This window comes from Petaurus breviceps, unplaced genomic scaffold (assembly GCF_028583685.1).
Source record: "Petaurus breviceps papuanus isolate PSGF00001 unplaced genomic scaffold, PetGlider_PUasm1.0 90779, whole genome shotgun sequence".
In the NCBI taxonomy this organism is placed as follows: domain Eukaryota; kingdom Metazoa; phylum Chordata; class Mammalia; order Diprotodontia; family Petauridae; genus Petaurus; species Petaurus breviceps.
This window is the reverse complement of record NW_027187344.1, coordinates 4,739,626-4,764,144: the sequence shown is the minus strand read 5'-3', so window position 1 is coordinate 4,764,144 and position 24,519 is coordinate 4,739,626. Positions and strand designations below refer to the sequence as shown.

General features: G+C 42.7%; 4 protein-coding genes and 4 non-coding genes across 10 annotated transcripts in view; 6 read left to right on the top strand and 2 right to left on the bottom strand.

Moving 5' to 3' along the window:
- MED22 (mediator complex subunit 22) overlaps window positions 1-8,427 on the bottom strand; it is an 11,569-nt gene extending 3,142 nt beyond the window's left edge. Inside the window, exons 1-4 of the mRNA XM_069069268.1 lie at window positions 8,299-8,427; window positions 6,987-7,118; window positions 5,143-5,223; window positions 3,062-3,270 (exon numbers count right to left, since the gene is read on the bottom strand). Of these exons, the coding sequence (XP_068925369.1) occupies window positions 3,062-3,270; window positions 5,143-5,223; window positions 6,987-7,109 (413 nt within the window). The 5' untranslated portion in view covers window positions 7,110-7,118; window positions 8,299-8,427. The remainder of the gene's footprint in view (window positions 1-3,061; window positions 3,271-5,142; window positions 5,224-6,986; window positions 7,119-8,298) is intronic.
- Window positions 8,428-8,432: 5 nt separating this feature from the next.
- RPL7A (ribosomal protein L7a) lies at window positions 8,433-12,491 on the top strand. Its single transcript, XM_069069267.1, has 8 exons — window positions 8,433-8,565; window positions 9,800-9,920; window positions 10,283-10,432; window positions 10,799-10,939; window positions 11,167-11,246; window positions 11,564-11,694; window positions 12,060-12,129; window positions 12,336-12,491. Exons 1-8 carry the CDS (start codon window positions 8,563-8,565, stop codon window positions 12,438-12,440), a joined length of 801 nt encoding a protein of 266 aa, XP_068925368.1. The 5' UTR covers window positions 8,433-8,562; the 3' UTR covers window positions 12,441-12,491.
- Window positions 10,141-10,217, top strand: LOC138147246 (small nucleolar RNA SNORD24). Its single transcript, XR_011164743.1, has one exon. It is a non-coding gene; the product is annotated as a small nucleolar RNA SNORD24 (small nucleolar RNA).
- LOC138147255 (small nucleolar RNA SNORD36) lies at window positions 10,997-11,073 on the top strand. The gene has a single exon (XR_011164751.1). It is a non-coding gene; the product is annotated as a small nucleolar RNA SNORD36 (small nucleolar RNA).
- LOC138147254 (small nucleolar RNA SNORD36) lies at window positions 11,414-11,492 on the top strand. The gene has a single exon (XR_011164750.1). It is a non-coding gene; the product is annotated as a small nucleolar RNA SNORD36 (small nucleolar RNA).
- On the top strand, window positions 11,910-11,973 carry LOC138147256 (small nucleolar RNA SNORD36). Its single transcript, XR_011164752.1, has one exon. It is a non-coding gene; the product is annotated as a small nucleolar RNA SNORD36 (small nucleolar RNA).
- A 468-nt stretch (window positions 12,492-12,959) lies between the features above and the next one.
- Window positions 12,960-18,301, bottom strand: SURF1 (SURF1 cytochrome c oxidase assembly factor). 3 transcript variants are annotated; one of them, XM_069069258.1, is made up of 9 exons: window positions 17,956-18,301; window positions 17,520-17,583; window positions 16,070-16,200; window positions 15,896-15,978; window positions 15,187-15,378; window positions 14,383-14,455; window positions 13,768-13,930; window positions 13,242-13,323; window positions 12,960-13,150 (listed from the first exon to the last, which is right to left on the bottom strand). In XM_069069258.1, the coding sequence occupies exons 1-9, from the start codon at window positions 18,211-18,213 to the stop codon at window positions 13,090-13,092; spliced, it is 1,107 nt and encodes a 368-aa protein (XP_068925359.1). In that variant the 5' UTR covers window positions 18,214-18,301; the 3' UTR covers window positions 12,960-13,089. The 3 variants fall into 3 exon arrangements, with proteins under 3 accessions (XP_068925359.1, XP_068925361.1, XP_068925360.1); XM_069069260.1 differs by having other exon boundaries at window positions 13,808-13,930; XM_069069259.1 differs by lacking the exon at window positions 17,956-18,301 and adding an exon at window positions 17,797-17,949.
- Window positions 18,212-23,503, top strand: SURF2 (surfeit 2). Its single transcript, XM_069069174.1, has 5 exons — window positions 18,212-18,301; window positions 20,346-20,500; window positions 21,555-21,658; window positions 22,686-22,865; window positions 23,292-23,503. Exons 1-5 carry the CDS (start codon window positions 18,212-18,214, stop codon window positions 23,501-23,503), a joined length of 741 nt encoding a protein of 246 aa, XP_068925275.1.
- Window positions 23,504-24,519: the final 1,016 nt, after the last annotated feature.

The following is a 24,519-nucleotide window of genomic DNA, read 5'->3' as shown; positions in this document are numbered from 1 at the left end:
TCATATGGAGAAAAACATTTGGAGAGGTGCTTGGTGTCCCAGTTTGCTTACAGTGAAAACTTTATTTACATGGGAATGGGGTTAGGGGAATGGAAATTGGGTAGAGAAGGTTAAGATTCAAATACTTAACAGGATGGAGACACAATGGATGGTTTCAAAATAATCATCATCATCAATCTGCCCTCTCAGAATTGTTGTAAAGGGCCCTCTACACAGGGTGCAGGGTAGACGTCATTTCCAACAGGGGACTATCCCACTTAGCCCCAGCTTACTCTTACCACCCTCACCCCCACCCCCTATGACCACCTACCACCACATTAAGGCACTCTGGGATTTCCAGGAACAGATTTGAGGCATTTACCTACTTCAGGGGAGTGGGGAAGAAAGATGGTAGGAAGTCATGGAGGATTTCACAGGTTTTAAAGCACTTAGGAATTTGAGCTGAGGTCATCTTATTAGGTAGTATGGTGAATATGGGAAAAAGGGATGGTAAATCTGACAGAATGCTGAACATGAAGATAAGGAGAAAGATGAGAGAACACAGGTCTAGGAGTGAGGAGCCCTGGTCCTGCCCTTCATTCACTTTATGAGTCAGTTACTTCTCTGTGGGCCAGCTTCCTCATGTGGGAAATGAGGGAGCTGTAGAAACTTAGCTCCCTAAGGCTCCTTACAGGTAACATTCCATGTTCTAAAGGTCCCTTCTCACTGGGGCATTCTAGGAGTCTGTGATTTCATGGTCATTTTATTTCCCCTATTCCAGGTCATGGAGTTCTTCCCACGGAGAAAAATCATCTTTTCTACTCTCAGGAGTTAAACATAGGAATTTCATCCTGCACAGAGCCTGTACAATAGAAAGTATTTGGGAGAAGTAAGTTAAGAAAGACATCCTATGGGAGAGTCCCTTCCTTCAGGGAAACCAGGTGAAAGGATTAAAACTGAGCAAGGCAGTAAGTCAATCCCAAAAGACTCATGTTGGATAGAAATATGTGCATCCAGAGAAAGAACAAGAAAGAACTAAGTTTATATCCAGGTGGAAGCAAAATACCTGATCTTTTTCGTTCTCTTATTTGGTTTTATGTCCTCTTTACCATTTTTCATTCCAGCTGGTACAGTCCATCCTTATAACCTGACTAATGTATAATGTGAAAGTATTTACAGATCCTATACTTGACTATAAGCTGCCATGGGGGGGGGGGGGGGGGGGACAAAATGTGAAATTCAAGGAATTGTGGAATTGAATCCTGTAAACTAAAAGGAAACAAACAAATTAATTAAAAAAAATAATAACTAGCATCTATCTAGAACTATCAGCAAGCATTATATATTCTGGGAATAAGCTATTTTTCTCCAATATTTATTTCCAATAAAATCAGGGGTGAAGCAAAAAAAAAAAAAAACTGAGCAAGGCAGATGGGAAGAGGTGGTGCCTTTTGCCAACTGATCTCTAGCTCCAGAAGGGCTAAACTTCTCACTTTACATTTCAAATATTTACAACAGTTCAGAGCAATTAAGAGTTGGAATGAAACTGAGCTGCCTCTTCAGGAAAGTAAGAGTCATAAGGAGGTTCAACTATAATCCATAGTCAATCTGGCCTTAGACTCTCTCCAAACAACTTCACAAGCCTCTTTGGTGCAAAAATGAGTATTTTAAAGGCACTGCTAGGCCCAAAGAGGAAAAGGAGGCATAAAGTCACCTAAAGATAATTCTGAAGATTCACCAATTTTGTGTCTACCGGGCACAGAGAAACAATTCATTTTTCTCCCTTGGCCCCAGTTAAATAAGATTGAGGCAGATGGTGGGGGGAATGGGAAGAAGGAAGTGGAGTGGAAAAGGGCCTTAACCAGGCGTCCATTAACTGTGGAAATATTTCACAGAGGCACAGAGGACACTTGAGTAGAATAAAATTTACATCTTTATCTTCACTAACTCCTAACTAGAATTGAGCATTTCCTTCTACTGTTTGAAAATACTATTCTGAGGGTGTCTGTAGGCTTCATTAGACCGCCAGAGGGGCCCATGACCCCCCAAAAAGTGAAGAAGCCCTGAGCTAGATGTCTTGAAGGCCCTTTCCAGTTCTAACATGTTATGACTTATAAGTAACACAGAGAATTCCAAGAGTAGATAATCCCAGTTATCGAGATTGGGCTTTGAAATGCAGTTTGGAGATTTGTCCACTGTAATTCTCATGTTCACCCTAAATCCAATCTGTCTCCTTGATTTTATTTAGATCAGGTTAATGTAAGAATTGTTCTATGTTCCCTGAGCACCTTTCTCCTACATGGGAGAAATAAGTGCAGGCCTGTTGGTTAAGAGAAATCAGCCTATGATCAAAGATAAAACTAGAAATTTAAATGCATAACAGAGTAGCAATTGAAACCGTCTAGAATTAGTATGTACTACCTTATCAGAGAGGCTGATGCATGAAGGCAGCTTAGTGGAGTGTGGGCCTCAAGAGACACAGATTTTTTTCCTTAGTCAAATCTCCTTTCCCTCTGTAGCTTTAGTTTTCCAATCTATAAATAGGTTGTACTAAGTAAGATTAAAGATCTGTCCCTCCTAGTTCTGAGACTCTAAAATTCTATGAGCATTCACTGTGGAATATCACCAAAGCAAATATTCAAAAACCTACAGTGGGTACAATGCTTTAGTCCAAATATCTTTGTTCTGAGACCAGTTATTCTGGGACAGAGGAGTACCCACACCCATAGCACAGTCTCCATTTACTTTGGCATTATTGACTTCCCCAGAGAAAATGGGTACCTGGGTCACCAAAGGAGAGACGAATTTTTCTTTTAAGGTGCCAGGAAGAAACTACTGTCATCCTTTACTGGCCTTTATAGAGCTTCCCAGGTAGGAGATCCTCTCATGAGGGTGACAAAACCCCCACAAAATTCAGGAAGGCCAGTAACCCTGGGAGGCACAGCTGTAGGAAGGACCAAAGGCTTCCTCTTAAGCCACTGATATGGCCAGCTCTCCTGCTATCTGCTCCCTGGGAGAGGCGTTTGAAGAAGGAAGAGGATGCAGTCTCAAAAGCTTCTGGACTACAGAGCCCTATTTGTACCTGGACGAGTAATACTCCTCCTCCAGCTCGTACAAGTCAATGGAAATCTCATCTCGCAGGGAAATGAGCTTCTTGTCACACTCATCCTGCAAGCCCCGAAGCTGCTGGTTGCGCTGATCAATGGCTTCATTCACTGAAGGAAAGTCATTGAGGATGAGAAATTGCTTGAGGTCAGACACAAGCTTCATCAGGGACTCTCCAGCACGGACCTTGGAATGTCAATGGGTAAGACAGGAGATGGGGTTTAGGGAGGCTGGGAAAGTACAATTTGGGGACTGGAAAGAGATCTGCCTTCAGAATCGTTTCCATAAAGGAGGAGACCAAGTACTACCTTCTACATGAGGCCTCTCCTGATTCCCCTCAGCTGCCAGCACTTCCTTCACCAAGGTTACAGGCATAAGATTTGTGTTTTCAATATACCTACATACACACATATACACGTGTGTTAGGTGAACATGCACTATATATGTATGTGTACGTGCAAATGCCTGTGTGTACGTACATATATGTGCATTGTTTCTCCCATTAGAGGACACATTCCTTTAGGACACGGGCTTTCAATTTTATTTTTCCATCCCCAGTGCCTAGCATCAGTTTAGGTGCTTATAGAGGTTAGATTGACCACAGAAATGTCTGGTGCCTATGACTCAGCCCCTCATCTCTTTCCAGTCACTTTACAGCCCTTACCAACAGGGAAAACTGAGGCACCCAGGATGGCCTCCACATGTTTACCCTGTACTGTGCTAAAGCTGTCCCCCTTATAAGCTTCAAGGAGAAAGTGGGGAATAAAGTTCTGAACAAGGCAATGTTTCTCCACGAGTTTACAGATTTACTCTGAAATGATATCCCCTCTTGGACTCTTTCTAATAACCGTAACAGCTTTAATTATTTTTGCCCAACCTCACAAGGACAAATTCCATACCCCCCTCGCTCCTCTTCCTGATCTTTCCCCTCTTGAACCACAAAATTTCAGGGCAAAAGCAGGCTTGGTAAGCACCAAAGAGGCTTTTAGTGCCAGTTACCAAGGAAAAGAACACCTTCCTGCAAGGAATCACCACTGCAGCCAGTTTTCATTTGTAGGGATTTCTGGGAGCAGGGGAAGCACTGAGAAGAATCAAGTCACTTAAAGGCTTTCATGGCTCGTCAATGTCTACAGGATAATGGCTATTCCTTAGACTCATGTTCCCTGATGCCTTAAATAATCTGGACACCTACTTCTACAACCTCATCTCCCAAAGATCCAACTAGAACCACTGTCACCTGAGTGGGGGCCTTGGTTTTCTCATCTAGATGCCTTTGCTGACAATGTTTCCCAATAATGTCCCTTCCCACCTCCTATCTAAAGGGGGCCTATCTGAAGCCCTCTGTTTTATTTTTAAATCTTCCTTTCTATGATGAACTGAATAAACATCAACAAACATAAACAACGCCATCTACAAAAACCAGATTATATACAGAATTGAACTATTACATGCAGGTTGTTTTTTTTTAAGTTTAAAATAAGACTTAACACAATAGTAACAATGTCCCTTGCTTGTCTCCGACTTCCTTTAGGAAGCCCTCCCCTGAACTCCTGCAAGACTTAACTCTCTGTATGGTTCAGGGAACATGAACTTTGGTGGTTATCTTTTCATGGGGAGGAGTGGGGGGAGGGCCAGTGTGCTCTCCCTCTGACTAGACTAAGTTCTTTGAGGGCAAGGGCCACATCTTTCTCATTTTTATATCTCTCACAGTATCTACCACAGAACTCTCTGAACAAAGTAAATGCTTAATAAAGATCTGATTGACTGATGTCAGATTTGGAGATTCTTCCTTTCTTATCCTTCACCTGACCTTTTTTGGCACCGAGTGCAAAGGACAAAAGTATTTTCTTTGGACACAGTGGAAAGGCTGAGGACAAGCAGCTGTATGGCCCAAATTCAGATTCTAGATTTGGATTGAGGGTGATGGAAAAGAGACAGAACCAAAAGTTAGGTATGACCTGCAGGAAGCAAACAGAAAGTGCTGTTGCTGCCTGCCCCTCACAAGGAAGACCCAGAAGAGGGAGGGAGAAGGAAGAAGGAAGAAGGAGGCTTACTTACAATATTGGCAGCTCTCACATGCATCTCATAATTGTCCTGCTCACCCTGAGTTGCCCGGGACACCTGAGTCTCATCTTCAATCTAGAGGAGAAATAAGATCAATGTCCAAACAATATGTAAACCAATGCCTCTTGTCAATTCAAGAGCTTGCCAGAAACCTCTTGAGACATACCTGGGGGGTAGGGGTGGGAGGAATGAGATGAAGGGAACTGGAGGTACTTATAGAGAAAAGAAGACTCACAGCCTCTGGGAGGGTAGTGATACCTTCCTCCCCACCCCAAGAATTCTGGGTTAGGTAGAAAATTACCCCTCCTCCCCACCTGAGGGTATAGGACTAGGTAAAGTCAGTGAGGATATAGGACTAGGTAAAGTCAGTCTCTGGCACTAATTCCCATCTCCCCCACAGAAAGGAGGGGCAGGAAAAAAAGGAAAAACTGAGCACAGGGGGACTTAAAGATCATGATATGACCCAAAAAGGGTAAGGGATGGATAGGCAGAGAAAAGAGATAAGATTTCATTTCCTAAGCTGCTGTTCTAATGATGATGATGATAAAAGTAATATTCCCAGGATTTTGATTTGGGGTGAAGATAATTCAGTTTGAATAAAAATTGTCCCCCAAAGGCACTCATGAGTGTGGCTCAAACCAGATAAAAATGCAGTTGGGAAATATTTAACAAAATAAATAGAAACACAATAAAACATAGATAATATTACTATATGATTTCTACGTTAATATGCAGCCTACAGGGATCCTTATACACGGTTTAGGGGCTCTCACCTCTATTTGATTTTGACACTACTATAGGACTATAGTTTTCAGAGAAGGTGCTGGCCTGCACTGGCAGAGGCATTTTCCTTTCCTGGGAATTTCTAATATATCAATGCAATCACAGGACCAGTCCCTATCCCTATATAAAGACTAAAAAAAAAAATCTTATGTTCACCAAATGATAGGCAACACAAATATGGGAGGAATAGCTATAATGCTGGATGACCAGAAACCATTAAACAACCTGGTGCTTTGTTAACTCAGAAAAGGGGAGACTTAGGGAGGCCACACAGCTGTCTTTAGATAGCTAAGGAACGACTTTTTGAAAATGAGAATAGATTCATTCCATGTGACCTCCTAAGACAAAACTACGAACGAGAGGTAGAAATTATAGGGAGGCAGACTTCAGCTCCATACATGGAAGAATTTTCTAACAACTCTCCAACAACAGAATAGGCTGCCAAGGGAGGTATTAAGCTCTGTTTCAAGAGTGGTTGAGGGGAGGATGGATTTCTTGCCAGAGATGTTGCTAGACTAGGGCTGAACTGCCACCTGATTCTAGGATTTCAATGATTCTGTGTCTGTGGTACTTGGGTAGGGATTTAATATTCTTGATATAGCTGAAAACCCTCAATCTTAGGAAGCTAAAATTATGTTCATTCTAGTGTTAATACTAAGTATTTATTTTATCATGTTTATCATATTTATCATATTTTATCATTTATTCTTTTAAAAGTGTACAACCATCTAAGGCATATACAGCAATTCTTTCTTAATCCAATAGTTACTAATCCAGAACATCACATTCTCCAGCCATGATGGGTTTATGGCTTCCTTACTCACCATCCAACTCCTCTCATTTATACAGGAAGTAGGAAAGGAAAAAAACCTAGAACAATTCAATATTCCAAATTCCAACATACTAGTGCTTTAAAATTCGGGACAGGCTTTGGTTCTGGACCAAGATATTTTCCCTCAGATTCATAAACAAGATATACTCAGTCCTCGCCCTGTCACCTCTTATGAAGTAAGATGGGGGGAGAGTGGGAAACTAGCTCCCTTACCTCCACTTACCTTAGCTGTCTTTATGATCTCAGTGAAATTATCCATGATTGATTTAATATCATCTTTCAGCCTCTTGTTGTAGGACTGAAGGAGGGTCTCTTTGCTCTGAGGGAGGACTCTTTGTTGGGCCATTGCATTATACTAGAAAGGCAAGGCAAAGAAGAGATGAGAGCCATGTATTATAGTGGAAGCAGCATGGAGCACTGCACTTGGAATCAGTAAGACCTGGATTCAAATCCAGCCTCAGACACATGCTAACTGTGTAACTGAATAAGTTCCTTCACCACTCTTATAATTTATAGTGCTAAAGTGAAAAAGGGCATGGTGGCATGGGAAGAGCACTGGATTTGGGCATCAAGATACCACTGGCATTAACAGGCATTCAAAGGTTGTGTCACCTTGTAGCACTCCATCAAAATACTGACTCTCCTTGGAGTAATGATTCCATAGGTGATAGCAACCTGGTTGAGAATTTTGCCTCTGCTATCTACTATTAGACTGACTCTAGGCAAATCTCAAACTCTCTGAGCCTTACTTCCTCCATCTGTAAAATGGATCCTGGATTCAGGCAGACCTGAGCTCAAATCTGGCCTCAGATATTTACTACATGTGTGACCCCGAGCAAATCATAAAACTCCCAGGGTTGTTTTGGGGATCAAATGAGACAATATTAGTATTATCCGTTGTTGGTATTATACTATCAGACAACTGTCTGGCAGCCACTAAGTGTTTAATCAATGGCTGTTACTTTCTGCCTCAGTTTCTGCATCTGTAAAAAAGGGATAAGCACAGTATTTGCACTCCCTGTCTTCTCAGGGTTACAGAGAGGAAAGCACTTTGTAAACCTTAAGAAGCTACAGAAGTGTGAGTGAGGATGACAAGCAGAGGGTGGGTCGGGGGCACGTCCTGCAATTTCTTGTAACTGACAGACTGCTGGCCCTGGAGTCACCAGTCCGGCACAGAGCTCTTAAGAAAAGCCTGTCTACGCCTCGATTTCCTCCCCTAAAAAACGAGGGGTTGGACTGAGTGGTCTCTAATGTCGGGGTTCAGTTCGGAGTGTGAGGTCACACGCCGGCCTAATACCAGACACAAAGAAGCAGGGAGGAACCGTGCCTGCCCTCAGGATGCTCCCGCTTCCCCGCGGGCCGCGCGCCTCCCAGCCCAGGCAGACGTTACCGGGGAGCTAAGCCGCGGGAATACGCGTGCGACCAAGGGCTGAGGGCAGGGGACAGAGAAGGAGGAGAGGACCGCATCTAGACACGACCCAGGAGGCCGAAAATCATTAAGTGGATGCCCACCAGGGCCCTTCGGTGGCCCTTACCTGTCTCTTCTCAGAGTCTGAACTTGCTCTCGATCAACCCTGCTCTCTTAGACTAGCCTGAGAGATATAAGCTGCGGTCCCTTTAAAAGCTACGCTGGGAGGCGGAGAGGAAGAGAGTGTTTCCGCTTTGGCCTTTAAGACCACCTCCTTCCCACAAATCCTAAAACCGTAAATCCCTCGCATGCGCAAGGCCTCGCGAGAGCCGAGAAATAATACATATTACCCACAAGTCTATTCTCTTCCTTTCTCGTTCAGCCGGCCAAGATGGTGAGCCATACTGCTTTTTCGCGGGATCTCGGGTCTGTCTCTATCCATCTTCATCGACTCCCTTTGCGGGCCCCAGTTAAGCAGTCTCTGCCTGAGGAGTCTCCCGGGAGTCCCTCCACAGGACCTGGGGTTTCGGGATGAGGGAAGACGGCGGCTGGGATGGAGGGCGGGCGCGATGTTGGCGGGGTGAGGGAAGGCCGCCGGGCCTGAGCCAGGACCCCGTGGCAATGGAGTTAACCCTGTCACTGCCAGCAGACTGCGGGCCCTTGGCGGCCTTTGAGTCCAGCGGCTAGTCGGGTTGCCCATCGGGCTCGGGCTCAGTCGCCGGGGAAACGGGGGCGGGGGTTGTTTGGACTTAATGTTCCAGCTATGCAGAGCGTTCGGGGAGCGGGGCCTTAGTCATTGAACGTTAGTATTAGGAGGTCCTCAAGAAAGTAGACTTGTCAGATTATCTCGTTTCGTGTTTTACTGGTGGAGGATCTCAGATCCAGAAAGCGTAAATTGAATTGTTCAAGTCTCGTGGTTTGCTGGTGGCAAACTAGCTTCACCCAGGTGGCCCAGTTCTGGAAGACCCGAGTTCAAATGCGGCTCAAACATGGTGTGACTGAGCAAGTTACTTATTTAACTTCTGTTTGCTTCTTAAAAGAAAATGGGGATAACAGCAGCACATAATCCCGCAGGGTGTTATAGCCCAGTGCCTAGTAGTACGTGCTGTGTAAATGCTTATTCGCCTTCCCTTCCCGGTTTAGCCAATTTTATTGCCAAGTTAAATCGAGTTTTAGTTAAGCATCTGCCATTGATGAGCCACAATATTAGATGCTTTGGGTCAGCTGCTTCCTGGGTAATTATGTGAGAGATGGGCAGATTGCTGGAAACTTTGCAAAATCTTTTCCTGCAAGTAGAGGTTAAAACCATGATGCTATGAAGTGTGGCTTATAATACAGATTGTCATCTTATCCATTACCCATGCCCCAGTCTGGAACATAAGGCTCAGTTTAATAGCAAAACATGAGAATAAGGACCCTAGACCTAAGGCTAGGGGGGGAAATCTTGGAGGTTCTCTTTTCTGACTCCATTTTAAAAATGAGGAAAATAGGACTAGGGCAGTTGTGATTTTCACCTGAGGTGTAAGTGGTATTTGAACATGTCTTCTTATCATAGAATCAAGGATGGTGGGGGAAAGGGATACAGCTGAGAGGGTTAACACTTAACAGCAGATTTCTTGTTTTTAAAGCCAAAAGGGAAGAAGGCCAAGGGGAAGAAGGTGGCTCCGGCCCCTGCTGTAGTAAAGAAGCAGGAGGCCAAGAAAGTGGTCAATCCTTTGTTTGAGAAGCGTCCCAAGAACTTTGGCATTGGTGAGTGATAGTAGTATGTTGGGTATGTGGGTGGACTCTGAAAGTTATAATCTTATATTGAATGTATTGTAGCATTAATTGGACTATTAACCAAATTTTTGAATGACCCACAAATATTATTGGGAATTGTAGAGAAGAACAATAATCTGGTAGTTAGCTTTGTAATGAGGCAAGAGGACAGGGGTTCCTGGTAACAAACTCCACTAAGAATTTACAGTTGTGCAAATGATGGAAAAGAATATTTGCTATCTTGAATGATGGTGATGACATTTCATAACCACCAAGATCACTGATGCACTATTTTTATCAGTTAAAACAATCTTGAGTTAAGATTGCAAGCTTCACAACATTTTTCTCATTAGGTCAGGACATCCAGCCCAAAAGGGACCTTACTCGATTTGTCAAATGGCCTCGGTACATTAGACTGCAGCGTCAAAGGTCTATCCTTTATAAGCGTTTGAAGGTTCCGCCAGCAATTAACCAGTTCACCCAAGCTTTGGATCGTCAGACAGGTAAAGAGAATCCCTTAACTTGCTCTATTTTCTTTAAAGTCATTTCTGCCAAACACAGGTGTGCCTAAAAATAAGTGTTAGTTTAACTCATAGGAAGAAATGGCTTTAAATAGCTATAAACTGCTTGAGATATAAGTTGTCTCAGAGTTAACATCCTTATACTTCTAGGATATTTGTTTTATAATGACTTTGAAATGCCATTAATTTCTGGCATAACTGGAAGAATGTGTGCAGATGATGATTACTGTATGAATCTGAGTAGCAGTGATTACATAACCACCAAGATCGCTGATGCACAAATTGTAAGCAACACAAAAATAGTTGTTTCAAAACTAAAGCCTTAACCAACAAACTTGTTTGTTCCAGCTACTCAACTGCTTAAACTGGCTCACAAGTATAGACCAGAGACAAAGCAAGACAAGAAGCAAAGGCTGCTGGCTCGGGCTGAACAAAAGGCTGCAGGCAAAGGAGATGTCCCCACCAAGAGACCACCTGTTCTCAGAGCAGGTAAATAAGTTTCTTGCCTAAAATTTATTCGTTGGTAGATGAATGTTGAGCAAGCTATTGCAATGATGTATGAATTTCTTCACCTGAAATAATTGTGTAGATCAAATACACGAGCTTTTTAACCCTGAGTCATAGCTGAAGATCCATTGTTTATTAGTAGGTAAAAGTTAGAAAGCATCAAAGTGGTCATGAAGAGCCCATGTAAACTCTGGCTGTGTTTTTTTCAGGTGTTAACACTGTTACCACCCTGGTAGAAAACAAGAAAGCACAGTTGGTAGTGATTGCACATGACGTGGACCCCATTGAGGTAAATTCTCAACTTGGGAAATTGTAAAAGGGGTGGGGCTATAGTGTTATATCAAGAGTAATAAAGAAATAGGCTTTTTTCAATGTGGTCAATCACATTAAATATGATAGAAGTTATTTAGTTCCCTGAAATATTTTAAGGGACTGAGATCCTATAGCAAATGGCTTTTGCAATGATGTATTGAATTTCTTCACCTGAATTAATAGCATGAAGAATAAATATACGAGCTTTTTAACCCTGAGCAAATGCCAAAGACAAGCTACTTTATTAATTGTGTGATAGGTGCTCTAGATTTAATTACAAATAATGTCTTCCAGCTAGTGGTCTTCCTACCTGCCTTGTGCCGGAAAATGGGGGTTCCTTACTGTATTATCAAAGGTAAAGCAAGACTCGGACGCTTATTTCACAGAAAGACCTGCACGAGCATTGCCTTCACACAGGTTAACCCGTAAGTATAGTTTGTTGCTCAATCACTTTAGCTTCTTAAATCCATAAGGATCTGTAAATTTGTCCTACCCTAGAAGAGTTGTAATTTACCATTCGTTCATTTTACACGTCTAATTGCAATATAACTTAGCATGCTTGACTTTTTAAAGCTCAAGGGAATTGGCTACCAAACTGGGTTAAAAAATACACGACCAGGTGAACCTTTTCTGAACCTTTTGACAGTGATGCACAGAATTTCTTCACCTGAAAAAAACATGTAGTAATATTGACCCTGAGACAAAAGGTTCTGTGTCTAAATGTGGGAGACAAAAATTGATAAGTGAAGGGGGGCTCTGCAGTGTTAACTTTCCTGATATTTCTCAACAGTGAAGATAAGGGAGCCCTGGCTAAGCTGGTGGAAGCCATCAAAACCAATTATAACGACAGATACGATGAGGTAAGAATGAATTCTTTTATAGACTAAGTGAATAACTTTTCTACCACCAAACTAATTTAAATGGGTTTACCATATTTGTTCATACACAGTGCTCATCTTTGATTATTATGGGAAAACTTGTGGGCTTTGACATTCTTTCAGAGGGCTAGGGAATGTATTACATAGTGTAGGTAAAAGTTAACCATTTTTTTCCTTTGTCCTTTCAGATCCGTCGTCACTGGGGTGGCAATGTTCTGGGTCCAAAATCAGTGGCTCGTATTGCCAAGCTGGAAAAGGCAAAAGCTAAGGAACTTGCAACCAAATTGGGGTAAATGTGTATTTGATTTTCCCTATGTAAAAATAAAAATTTAAACAAAATCAAAGTGAGTGGTTCTAGTACACATGCACGCAGACATGTACCTCCAAAATTAAAACAAAGTAATTCGATGTATAGCAAATGGGGCAACCAACCAGTAAGTCAACTAGCATTTTTAAATTAAGTACTTGTGTGCTAGGCATTGTGCTAATTGCCACCCCCTTGTTTTGAGCTCAGTCTAATGGAGAAAAAGTTCATGAAGATGGTAAATGAAATGGATCTTGACCAAAACAAAAATAACTTCCAAGAGGTGAAACAGATGCAAGATAGAACATATATATATGATGAAACCCAAGTACACTGTAGAGAAAATTTACTTTGGCAGCTTATATGGAAGATGGATAGGAGTGGGGAAAATAGGCAGAGAAACCACTCTGAAGTGATCCATATGAGGAGTGCTGACATGCACTTTGTTGATTTGTTAGTAAAGTGGGGGACATCTGGGAAGAATGTAGAGAAATAGCATAGAACATCATTAGGTAAGGAAGAGGAAGCCTTTATTTTTAAGTTGAAAATGATTCACGTTAGTGTTAAAAGCTGGGCATCAATACTCAGAAATTGGTCTCTGGGCTATTTCTTGCCCACTTTTCCTTCATTGCCATCTGCTAGGGTAGCCGCACAAACTTCTTAAACCACATATATGATGTTGCTGCAGATAGTCCATACCTGGTGGGAAAAAGTAAATAATTGGTTCTGGGGAAATTAGAAAGTACAACACATGAGTCATGTTTAAGCTCTGTAAGATCTAATAATTTACCAAGTAATGATGTACTGCATATGTTCATTCCTCAAGGTTACTCTCGTTTGGCCACCAATGGGCCCTCCTGGGACTGTGCTTTCTATAGACAGGAATAATCAAAACAATTTATATATATTTTGTAACTTTTAATTTTTTCCAATGCATAACTTAAGTGATTCAAAAAGTATTTTTGCACATTGGACTTCAAACTGGTGAAACACTTGAATACTGAGCTATACTGTTATCTGACAATCTCTGGTGATTTATTCTAAGAATTGGTAAAATGAGTTGCTTAAGGACAAGCAATAACAATAGCATATGAATCTAGTACTCTATTTCTCCACTAAAAAGCAACTAGCTATCCAGACTTTTTGCCTCCTAGGTTCCTTGCCAATGACATGGGAAAGTGAGGCATCTAACTCCCAATTATAAATTGCCTCCCAAGAGAATTTCAATGTAACAGTCAAGAAACTACCTATGGAAGGGAAGGAAAAGTTGGAAGAACAAAAGCCACTCCCAATTCCCAGATACATTCACAACATACTGAAGTTCGCATCAATGAATATGGGCTCAGCGCCTGTGACCTTTGCCATAGCCTCCAGGTCTCGGTAATGCCAGCGGTTCTTCTCTGGCTTGTTTTCAGGGACAAAGGGCTTCCGAGTTTCTGTCAATCTCACCATCCCAATGAGGTCAATTTCATCCTCGACCTAAAAGAATGCCATTATTTACATCTTTTTTTCCTTGTTTTTAAAAAGATTTTTGCTTTGCCAAAATTCTTGATCTAACATCAAGGTCCCTCAAAGGACAATTTCAAATAGCTGAAATGAAAGGGTAGGGATTGAAACAAGAGTATTTAGTTAAGGCTTCCTCCACATCTTGAGAAGTCTATCTTTTAAAAATAGTTTTTCTCAACCCTTCATTTAAACCAGGGGTGGGAAACCTGAGGCCTCAAAGCCACATGTGGCCTTTTCAAGTGCAGCCCTTTTATTAAGGGGATTGATTGTTATGTGAAGTCTGGATTCAAAGGGCCTCACTATAGGGCCACATGTGGCCTCAAGGCAGTAGGTTCCCCACCCCAGGTTTAAACATACAGGTGAGCAGCCTGCTCTGAGAAAAATCCTATTCCTTCATGCAGTGAGGACAAACTAATATTCCTTACCTGGCCTTTCTGCCGAGTGTCTGGATTTATTCTTTTCCTGGGAACATAGCCTCTATTCACTAGGATTGTGATCCTAGAGTTTTATAGGAGGAAAAAAAAATGCTGTGAAAGAATAAATCTCTGCTCCTATGTGATCCTGTTTTATACTGTGGCATTGATGAGGTCCAGAAGGCCAGATGCTTCTTCATCTGATCATGTCTTTTTTCCAGAATATAAATTGGAATAAGTTTTAGCTATACTTTAGTGTCTCCTTTGCCATCTGCCACCTACTTTCCCTAACACTGGGCAACAGGATTTCCATTATCTCAGATGATCTATTTAGTCACGGCTAAGGGAACAGTGGTGAATTCTTAGGTTTTAAGTCCTTGCTCTGTCTCAAATATGGCAATTCCCTTCACTTTGTACCTCAAACAGGTTTGCATAAAATTACCTCTATTCCTTTCCAGCACTGATTAAAAACAAGTTTCTATCTACCATACAGTATAGTTTAGAGATGAATCAGCCTCAAAAAGCCACCCTTTGGATTATCCACATTAATTGTTCCCCCTCATTACTGATGACTGGAATTACAAGTGGGCTTCATATGTCAGAATCTTTAGAAACTGCCATCAGGTCTACAGCAGATAGAACAATGGTGCTTATGGGTAGAGGTGTGCTGCTTCCAGGTTAAATGAATATAAACTTTCTGGTCATATATCACAGGGTTCTAAAATGGGAAGCTCATACATAGGTTAATACAAGACTGTGGAAATTAATTATATCTGCACCTACAACCTGAGCCAGTTCCCAACTGGTTCAACTCACCCCAAATCAGTACAGTGGAAAGGAGTGACAACATTAGCACCACTTTCCACTGTGGAGGACATCCGGCCTGAATCCCAGGACTCTCGTACAGGGTCCACCATGGTTCGGGGCAAGATATAGAGTTCTTTGGAGTGGTCAAAATGCCCCCTGACCTTCACAGGCCTATACTCCAAGTCCTTCAGCTCCATGGGACTGTAGGGAAATCAATAAAATGCTTATGAGGGGTAGCTTCTGTCAAAACTGCCTTACAAGGAATTGTGTGGATATCATTCCCCCTTATGTGAAGATCCTTGAGCATCATCTTTTTTTCTTTTTCAAGGCAGAGTTAAGTGACTTGCCCAGGGTCACACAGCTAGTAAGTGCCTTGAGCCTTATCTTATAGGCTCAGGAAAGAAGGGAATAAAGGTGCTCTTAGGGAAAAGTGACAACATTAAACGATCTAAACTATAGCCTCAGTGAATGGTTTCCATCACTCAGCATAACAGAAAAACTAAGGGAAGGTGGGGAGGATGTGTCTTTACTTCATCCCTCTGGGGCTGAGATTTTCATCTGTAAAACAAGGGTGTGAGAATAGGTAACTATGAACCTTCTTGCTCTGAAATTCTAAGGGTTGGCACCAGGCCACAGTCCTTCAACATCTGATGGAATATAAGTTATTCGGCAAGGCTGATCGGGACCCAGAAGCGAGAGGAGATGGGTGACTACTCACTCTGCAGGCAAAGGGATAGGCTCAGCTGTAACTCTTGATTCCAGCTCTGCAATTAGGTTCAGCTTCCATTTCCGACGCTGGACCTAAGTGAGTAACCAACCCATGTATACCCACATGAACCAAAAGCAGTGAAGCCAGGAGCTTCAGTACTCTAAAGGACACATTGGTCATTACCTGCCACGTTCCCAGGCCAAATGCAGTCACAGGGATGAGCAATAAGAACCACTTGTAAAACAAGTCTTCTTCTGTTTTAGCAGTAGTTGCTGCTGTAGAGATGCTACATCTGCTTGAATTCCAAACAGCCTCTGGAAGAAGCCAACAGATTATAGCAAATTAAACTTGTCATGTTATCTTTCCTAGTCTTGGGGCATAACCTATAAAATTCTCTACCATACCTAGCTTTTACCTCTTCATAATCTGGGAGTCTGTGATATTTTAGGAAATAAGCTATAAACCTACAATTCTGAAAGTGCAAATGCTAAACTGGTGGGAAGCCCAAAGTCTAATCCTGACTCTGTCATTGACTAGATCTAGATATATAACCTCTCAGTGGCCCATTTCTTCCATTTGTGAGAAGGATATAATACCTATTCTTTCCCTTGAGGAAGTATATGGGTAGAAGCTAAACCTGTGATTTCATTCATATAGGGAGCTCCCCAAAGAGGAAAGTCCCAGTACTAGAACTGGTCAGCAATATCTGTTCATTGTATATGACCTTAAAAGAGTTGCCTAGACCAAAGCTGTCAAACTCTTGTATGTAGACTCCCAATGCAGTCAAAAAAAATTAAAATGTAATTGGGAAATATTTAGCAAAAAAAAATAGCAATACAAGATAGATAAGGTTAATTTGTGGTTTTCCAAGTCAACATGCAGCCTGCAGACTGAGCTTGGATGACTTGCCCAGGGTCACAGCCTTGAGGCTTATTGAGAATAAATGTTTTACATTCTTAAAGTACAGTGCTAATTATTATTATTATTGTTGTTGTTAATAATGGATGGGAAAGTACTTTCAAATTTTTAGGGAGTAGGGCATACTCAAAGTATACTTGTTTCAACAGTTAAATGCAAACCTGGTTTAAAGGCCAAAACCAATGGTAACACCAAAATTCCTTTACATTATCGGTAACAGTCATTAATTCCCTTACATTAATATAACCATCTATCTGCCGCAAGTTCCTAACAGTGCCCTACACAGGGCCAGTAATTTATAAGTATTACATTGCATGAAACTCAAACATAAAGACTAACAGGGAGCCAGCTAGATGGCGCTGTGAATAGAGCACCGGCCCTGGAGTCTGGAGGACCTGAGTTCAAATTAGTCCTCAGATACTTGACATACTAGCTATGTGACCTTGGGCAAGTCACTTTACCCCAATTGCCTCGCCAATCAATCAATAAATAAGACAGGAAGAAAGTCGCAAAGCCGAGTCAAGAGTCAAAATAGGTTGAGGCAGGAGGGAACTTTAGCCCTCTCCTATGGTCCAGCCCTTCTATCTTAAAGCTGTGGAAACAGAATTTCGAAGATATCGACAGCCCCAAGGTTAGTGAGGGCTAGTCAGATGTGGAATTCAGCTTTTCTGGCTACCAACAGAAAACCTTCCCCTGCAACAAATTCCCTCCTCACCTGGGAGCCATTGGCCCAGGGGAGAGGCACCAAGGAAGCTACTGCGGAAAGGGCTAATCAGGTCCTGCGGGGAAAGAGGACACAAAGAGGGCACAGAGAGATCAGCTCCGTCCGCAGATCCAGGAGAACAACAAACACGACTCCAACAAGGTCAAAGAATCTTGAAACGAAATTCAGAGGAATTTCCCCTGTTTCCGGGAGAGTTGGGGGCCTAAGGGTGCGGAATGTTGCATACAATGTCAGCCTGGGGTCCATGTGTCGGGAGGCTTTCTTTTACCTTTCCCAGAAAGATCAGGCCCACAGCCTCGGAACGCTCTCCCACTACCCGGTCCAAGCCCTCCCTGTCCCAAAGCGCGCGGGGTTCCTCCTCCCCCTTTCTCTTTGGTCCTTTTCCTCGTCCTCCCCAGCTCGACGTCGGCCTCATCCCCGCCCTCACCGAGGCCTTGAGAACAAGCCGCTGCGGGGCCCTCTTCAGGCAGACCAGCCGAAGAAACATTTGCCTGGCAGCCATGACAGCCGCGCCAACTACTTCCGGGGTTATTGCGCGCGGAGGGGTGGGGGGCAGGGGGAAGAAATGCACTTCCGATGGACGTAAGACACTGCCCGGCGCGGGCCCCGCCCCCTTCCGGGTTTTCACGTGGTGTGTTGTAGAAGCGCCTGGGCCACGGCTCCCTTCCCCTCCCTCCGGAGCCATGGGCAGCACCGACGGCCGGGTCCCGCCAGAGGTGCAGGAATTTCTCTGGGGCCACCCCGGGCTGCAGTTGTGCCCTGGCGGAGCCAAGGTCAGCAGGGAAGGGGCTGGGCCTCGGGTTTGCGGAGGGGGAAACCGAGGCCCAGGGAGGGGAATGTGAAACTTGTTGGTTGACACATCCAGGCGGAGCCAGCTCTTCTCTCTCCCATGTTAGGAGAGCTTTCCTTCTTGGGAATCAGCGTGACGCCTTCTGAAAGAGAAGGGAGTCCCGGAACCCGAGTTTGAATCCCGGCTCCGCCTCCTGAGTGACGATGGCTAAGTCACTGAACCTCTAGTTTAGCCTTAGTTTTTCCATTAGTAAGATGTAGGATTTGGCCTAGATGACACATGAGGTCTTCATACTGGGGAAGTGATCAGTAATTCAGGCTCACTCTCTTCATCCGCTTTTCTCCATGTGACTGATGGGGACACGAAATTCGGTAGAGGGAATGTCACTAACCCAAGGCAGGACATTCTCAGTGACAGCGCCAGGAGCCCTAGGCTTCACTAACGCACAGGGCTGTTGTGGGGGATAAAGTTTGATAAGTATTTGTAAAGAACTTTACAAAACGCTGTGTAAATGCATCCGTTATTGTTGTTAACACTCCTTGCAGGACTTGTTCCACTAGATCAAAGGATCTTAACTAAAGGCCATGAACTTTTTATAAAAAAATATTTTGATAGTTCTATTTCAGTATGACATTTTTTGTTTGGTAATCCTTTGCAGTTCATTTTATGAACTTAAACGCATTCTGAGTAGGAGCTCATAGGCTGCACCCGAGTGCCAAAGGGGTCTATGACAAGACAGTTTAAGAGTCCCTGCACTGGATCATGTTCTTTCTCTTTCATTTCCCCTCTTATTCACTCTCTTCTTTGGGGATCATCTAGTCAGTTTTAAAGAAGAAACTGAGGCTTTAGGGTAATGCCTTGCTCTTTGATACACAATGAATCAGTGAGTGAACTCCAGCCAAAAGTCAGGTCTCAATCTTTCTATTAAACCCTTTTAATGCTCTTTCCTCCCTCTTCCCCTTTTTTTTTGCCTTTTAGAAGCATTGTGGTTTACCAGAAATAGGACTTTGGGTTTAGAGTCATAAGAAACCAGGATTCCCATCTTGGTTCTGCTACTTCTGTCATAAATTGAGGAAAGTTCATTTTCCATCTAGGTTTTCATTTCTAGGTTTGCACAATACAGGGGCTGGACAGAATAGTGCATAGTTCTCCCCAGCTTTGAATCTTTTGGTCTTTATCCCCAAAAAATGCTGCCCTAGGGTAAAATCTTCAGCCTTCCTCTCTGGAAGGGTCTTCAGATACTTGGGTTCCAGCTTTGGAAAAATCCTGTACTGGGAGCCAGGAGACCTCTCTTCTTGTCCTCACTAACTTGCTCCATAGTTATAAATTGTAAGATTATAGATTCACATCAAGAAGGGAGATGTGAATTTTCTAGTTGACCAGAGAGACCCAGAAAAGTTAAGTGACTTGCCCACAGTCACATATCACAGACATAGTATATATAGTAGGGGTAGGATTCAAATCCAAGTAATCCTTTTACATCTTTGGGCCATAGTTTCCTCACCAGCAAAATAGGGATAATAATGTTTATACTTGTTATGAAGAAAGTGTTTTGCAAAACTAAATGCCATTGAAATATGAGTTATTACAGTTATTTCTTCCATATCACAACTTTCCCTATTGCGGTTTTGATGCATCATGAGTCAGCATAAGAAATTGAGAACTTTTGGGGAATTTTGTGGAAGCTACAGAAAACAGGAAAAGTTTAGAAATTCAGAAATGCACAAAATATATGCATAGTATTATATAATATCAACATATTTTATCTTTTAATACCATAATAATTCAGATTTCTTCTCTGATATAGAGAACTAAAACATTTTACATGTATTTTCCAGATCTTGGGGCCACTGAGCTCCTAACTGCTACAATGTGGAAGGATAACTATTCCCTTTAGATATCTTTCCTTCAGAATGAGGTCCTGAAAGGGGATCAGCCCTTCTGACCAGCCATCCTTACATAGGGGCAGGATTCTGAGATTGGCAAATATATGCATACTCATTCTTCCTCCTTTCCCTACCCTTCAGGTAAGGTGCAGACTGACAGGCCATGAATTGCCCAGCCGACTTTCAGACCTCCAGGCCTACACCAGTGGTAAGAAGTATCAGCGGCTGATGAGAACCACTGAGTCCTTTGACTATGAAGACTTTGAGCCACACATCGTTCCGAGCACCAAGAATCCGTACGTCCCCAGTGGAGGTCCCTGACAGCCATGACTGAGCATCATGAGAACAAAAACATAAAATTCCTGGGGATAGCTGGGTTTGAGCAAGGGAACATTTTGATGATGGATGTTAAAATAGCCTGAACAGGTTCAGAGTTAGTTGTAAAATAACTTAGGGTTGGTAGTGGACTAATCCTTGTTTATCATGGTCAGGCTCCTAAAGTGGCTATAGGCAACACCAAAATAGAGAAAGAGGAGATAAGATTTAGAACTGGAACCAAGGATCTTAAGAGATCATCATTTAGCCCAGTTCTCTCCCCCTTATTTAACAAATAAGGAAATTGAGACTTGAGTAAAGTAACTTACTCAAAGTTACACAGATTCTGTTGCAGAAGCAATTCCATGACTTGACTCCATATCTAGTGTTCTTTCACTTGATATAATGACTCAGATCCTAGTTCTTTCTACTGGGAAATAGCCAGGCAAGTATGCAGTACATATTGATCCATGACTCTTCAGAGTTTAGGATACCTGGATCGGACCCTTCTTATTAAACCAAACTTCACTATGAGATTTCCAGGTGGTGGAAGAAGAGAAAACATTTTCTAGGGTCATTGGAATTTAAGTGAAGAGAGTTCATTCTGCTACTAAGGCACTTGCTAAGTACCTGCTCAGGTATCAGCAGTTAGACATGTTTTTCTGGCCATAGCATGTGGATATTGGACAGCCATGCTGTTCTCCAGTTTTCCCTTAACTGAAAAAGACAAAGGAATCAGAAAAGGGGTCAGAAGTCTCTTTTCCTTTTCCTTGCCAAGGAAACGCATTAGTTGGCACAAATGGATTCTGTGGTAGAGTGGAAAGACCATGGTATATGAAGTCAGAGGACCTGAGTTTAGATTCTGGTTCCATTACTACTTACTACTCATTTGACTTTTAAGCAAGCTATCTTTCTTTCAAGGTATGAAGGCGTTAGACTAGATGACCTGTAAAATCACATCCAGCTCTAAGTCAATCTGTTTCTATAATCTTAAAATTAAGGTCTAACCCAGCTTTCAATCCTGCTGTTCTTCAGGCACCAAATGTTCTGCAAACTCACCCTTCGGCATATCAACAGACTTCCAGAGCACATCCTACGACATGTCCAGGGCCAACGCTACCAAAAGGCTCTGCACAAATGTAAGTAGTTAGAGTTGAAGCTAGTGGTAGGCATAACACCCCACTTTATGAACTCTGGATGGAGTTTTGACTGCCTCACTCCCAGAGCTATTTACCTGGGGCAGGGACCCTCAGTCAGAGGGCCAAGACCTTAGAACATTAAATGCTAACAGCTGGAAGAGACCTGGGAGAATGTCATCAAATTCCTCATTTCCTCAGAACAGACCCTGACAAACTGACTTGCCCCAAGTCATAATGTTAGTGACAGTCTCTTGATTCTATCTCCAGGGCTCATTTTTCTTCTGCTACTATGTATTAGCCCCTTCTAATGTGGACAGGAATACTCATTATCTGTTACAGTCCTTGATGCTCTTCCTAGTAGGATATTATAGTCCAGAGGTCTTATGGCTCCTGCTTGTCATCAGCTAGTGTGTCTTTATCTGTCCTGGCTTTGATTGGAGAAGGCATTGGGCCAGCTGGCACCCATCCCCAGAGCCCTATCATAAGCCTCCAGTTGCCTTCTTTCTAGGTCAGAAATTATCAGGAGCAAAATTACACTTAACCCTAGCAAGTCCAGGAGCCAGACTGATCCCTTCCCCACCCCTGACCTAAACAATCCTTCCAGGTGCCCCATATCTGAGATATAAGGTGATCTCAATTCCTTGTAATAGGCACTTAACATTTGTGGAATAGAACTGAATTTTCCCAGTGCCAGCCTATACTTTTTGTCATGTATGCTTCTCCACTATTTGTTACATCTCCACCTGCAGCTTCCACTTCTTGGCTATCACATGTGACCACACTTTTCAGCAATAGAAGAGGTGAGGGCAAAAGTAGCAGCAAACTGGCCCTCTATAAGAGTTAGATTGATTTTACCGATCCCGTTTCTGGTCCCAGTTTAGTTTGTGGATAGAATTTTCTTTAGGTAACCTAGGAGCCAGGGCAGCACTCCATGGCTCACTTGGCCCCTGGGGGATTTTTGTTAGTTAAACTAAGTTATAGTGTATGCTGGGAGATCTGTTGCATTCAGCTGGTCTGTTTTCCTCAGATGAAGAGTGTCAGAAGCAGGGTGTGGAATATGTTCCTGCCTGCTTGCTGCAAAAGAGACGGAGACGGGAAGTCTTGACTGATGGTGACCGGCAGCCCCAAACAAAGGGGGATTTCTGGAAGCCTGAGTCCAGTGATGAAGAAGACGAGAGTGAGGATAGCATGAGTGACTTATACCCACGTGAGCTGGACAGAGTCCCCTTTCACTTCTAACATTTAATATGTCTAAACCAGACCCACCATTCTCTTTCTGTCCCTTGTTCTGTATGTTGGCTTTTAGATTTTGATGTTTACCCAACTCTTGGCTGTATCCCAGTCTTCTCATAGCAATAAGTCAGTTTGGAAGTAATTCACTTCACTTTGTTTTTATTTTTTTTTTTGTCAGTGTCAAGGTAAAAAGAAATCAGTATTCCACCCCTGGATCCCAAGAGATCTTATGTGCATAAGTGTTTACACCAGTTCATGGCTGATACTGTTGATGGGGGCGGCACAAAATCCTGCAGGTGGCACAGTGGGGAAACTCTTAACACCACACTTCAAGGTGCACACACATAAATTTATTAGGATAGTCTAGACCAGGGATGTAACTGGAATCTTCTTGTTATAGCTGAGCTGTTTACTGAGAAGAACCCAGGTGAGAATGGAGATGTCACAAGGAACTCCTTGACAGACACTGGAGACAATGATACACAGCTTTCAAGAGAGAATGGCATTATGAGTAGAGGAGAGAAGATGGAGGTGGACGGGCCAGCATGCACTAAGAGGACAAAGGTGAAAGTGCAGCAGTCACAAGCAGCTATCAGCACATTAGCACTTTAGGTCTTCATGGAAGGCAGTGAAGCTTGGTGTATAGACTATTGTCTGAAGTTAACTGATTAATTACTTGTCTGCCTTTGCCACAGATGAACTCTGTGAGGTAGTGGAAATCCCTTAACTGGCCAGGATCAGGTTTCATCAAAGTGGGAAAAAAATCTTAGAATCACAGATTTAGAGGTAGAATCTATTTCAAGTCAGCTAAGCCCAACTCCCTTGATTTACATTTGTAGAAACTGAAGTCCAGAGTCTCTTCAGTGACTTGTACAAGGTCTTTCAGGCAGTCAGTAATTGGCAAAGTCAGGAATCAAACCAAGGTTCTCAGACTCAAAATCCAGTGCTTTTTCCACTGTACTACACTGTTGCCCCTTTTGTCAGTGAACATTTATTAAGCGCCTACTATGTGCTAAATGCTGAGGATAAAATGAAAGGCAAAAGACAGCTTCTGTCAAAGTTTATAGTCTAATAATGGGGGTGACAACAGGCAAAAAAGACTGTATAGAGGATAAACAGGAAATAATCAAGAGTAGGAAAGTATTAGAAGCAAGAGGGTTTAGGAGAAACTTTCTCTAGAAGGTGGAATCTTAATTGAGACTTAAAGGAAGCCAGAAGGGAAAGTATTCCATGCATGGTGGATAAACCAGGGAAATGTCTGCAGTTCAGAAATGAGTGTTTTATTCAAAGAAGAGCAAGGAAAACAGTGTCACCAGACTGAGGTGTGGGAAGTCAGGGACATAGTGGTAAGGTATAAGAAGCTAGGAAGTTAGATAGTGAAAGGCTAAACAGGATCTTACATTTGATCTTGGAGATGACAGGGAGCTACTAGAGTTTATTGATTATTGGGTAGAGGGGACATAGTCAGATCTGTGCTTTAGGAACATCTCTTAAGAGTAGAGGATGGACTGAAGTGAGGAAACTTGATGAAGGGAAACCAACCAAAAAGCTATTGCAGTGGTCAGAGATAAAGGCCTGCACTTGGGTAGCAGCAGTATCAGAGGAGAGAAGGGAATGTATTTTAGAGA

Excerpts from the sequence above, each read along its gene's own strand:
- RPL7A (XM_069069267.1), top strand. Across the intron at positions 10,940-11,166 it reads ACCACCTGTTCTCAGAGCAG|GTGTTAACACTGTTACCACC; the intron begins GTAAATAAGTTT and ends TGTTTTTTTCAG. Across the intron at positions 12,130-12,335 it reads ATAACGACAGATACGATGAG|ATCCGTCGTCACTGGGGTGG; the intron begins GTAAGAATGAAT and ends TTGTCCTTTCAG.
- SURF2 (XM_069069174.1), top strand. The coding sequence starts at position 18,212 with ATGGGCAGCACCGACGGCCGGGTCCCGCCAGAGGTGCAGGAATTTCTC. Across the intron at positions 20,501-21,554 it reads GTTCCGAGCACCAAGAATCC|GCACCAAATGTTCTGCAAAC; the intron begins GTACGTCCCCAG and ends GCTGTTCTTCAG. Across the intron at positions 21,659-22,685 it reads CCAAAAGGCTCTGCACAAAT|ATGAAGAGTGTCAGAAGCAG; the intron begins GTAAGTAGTTAG and ends TGTTTTCCTCAG.
- SURF1 (XM_069069258.1), bottom strand. The coding sequence starts at position 18,213 with ATGGCTCCGGAGGGAGGGGAAGGGAGCCGTGGCCCAGGCGCTTCTACA. Across the intron at positions 15,979-16,069 it reads TTGGCCTGGGAACGTGGCAG|GTCCAGCGTCGGAAATGGAA; the intron begins GTAATGACCAAT and ends TTACTCACTTAG. Across the intron at positions 13,931-14,382 it reads ACACTCGGCAGAAAGGCCAG|GTCGAGGATGAAATTGACCT; the intron begins GTAAGGAATATT and ends GCATTCTTTTAG.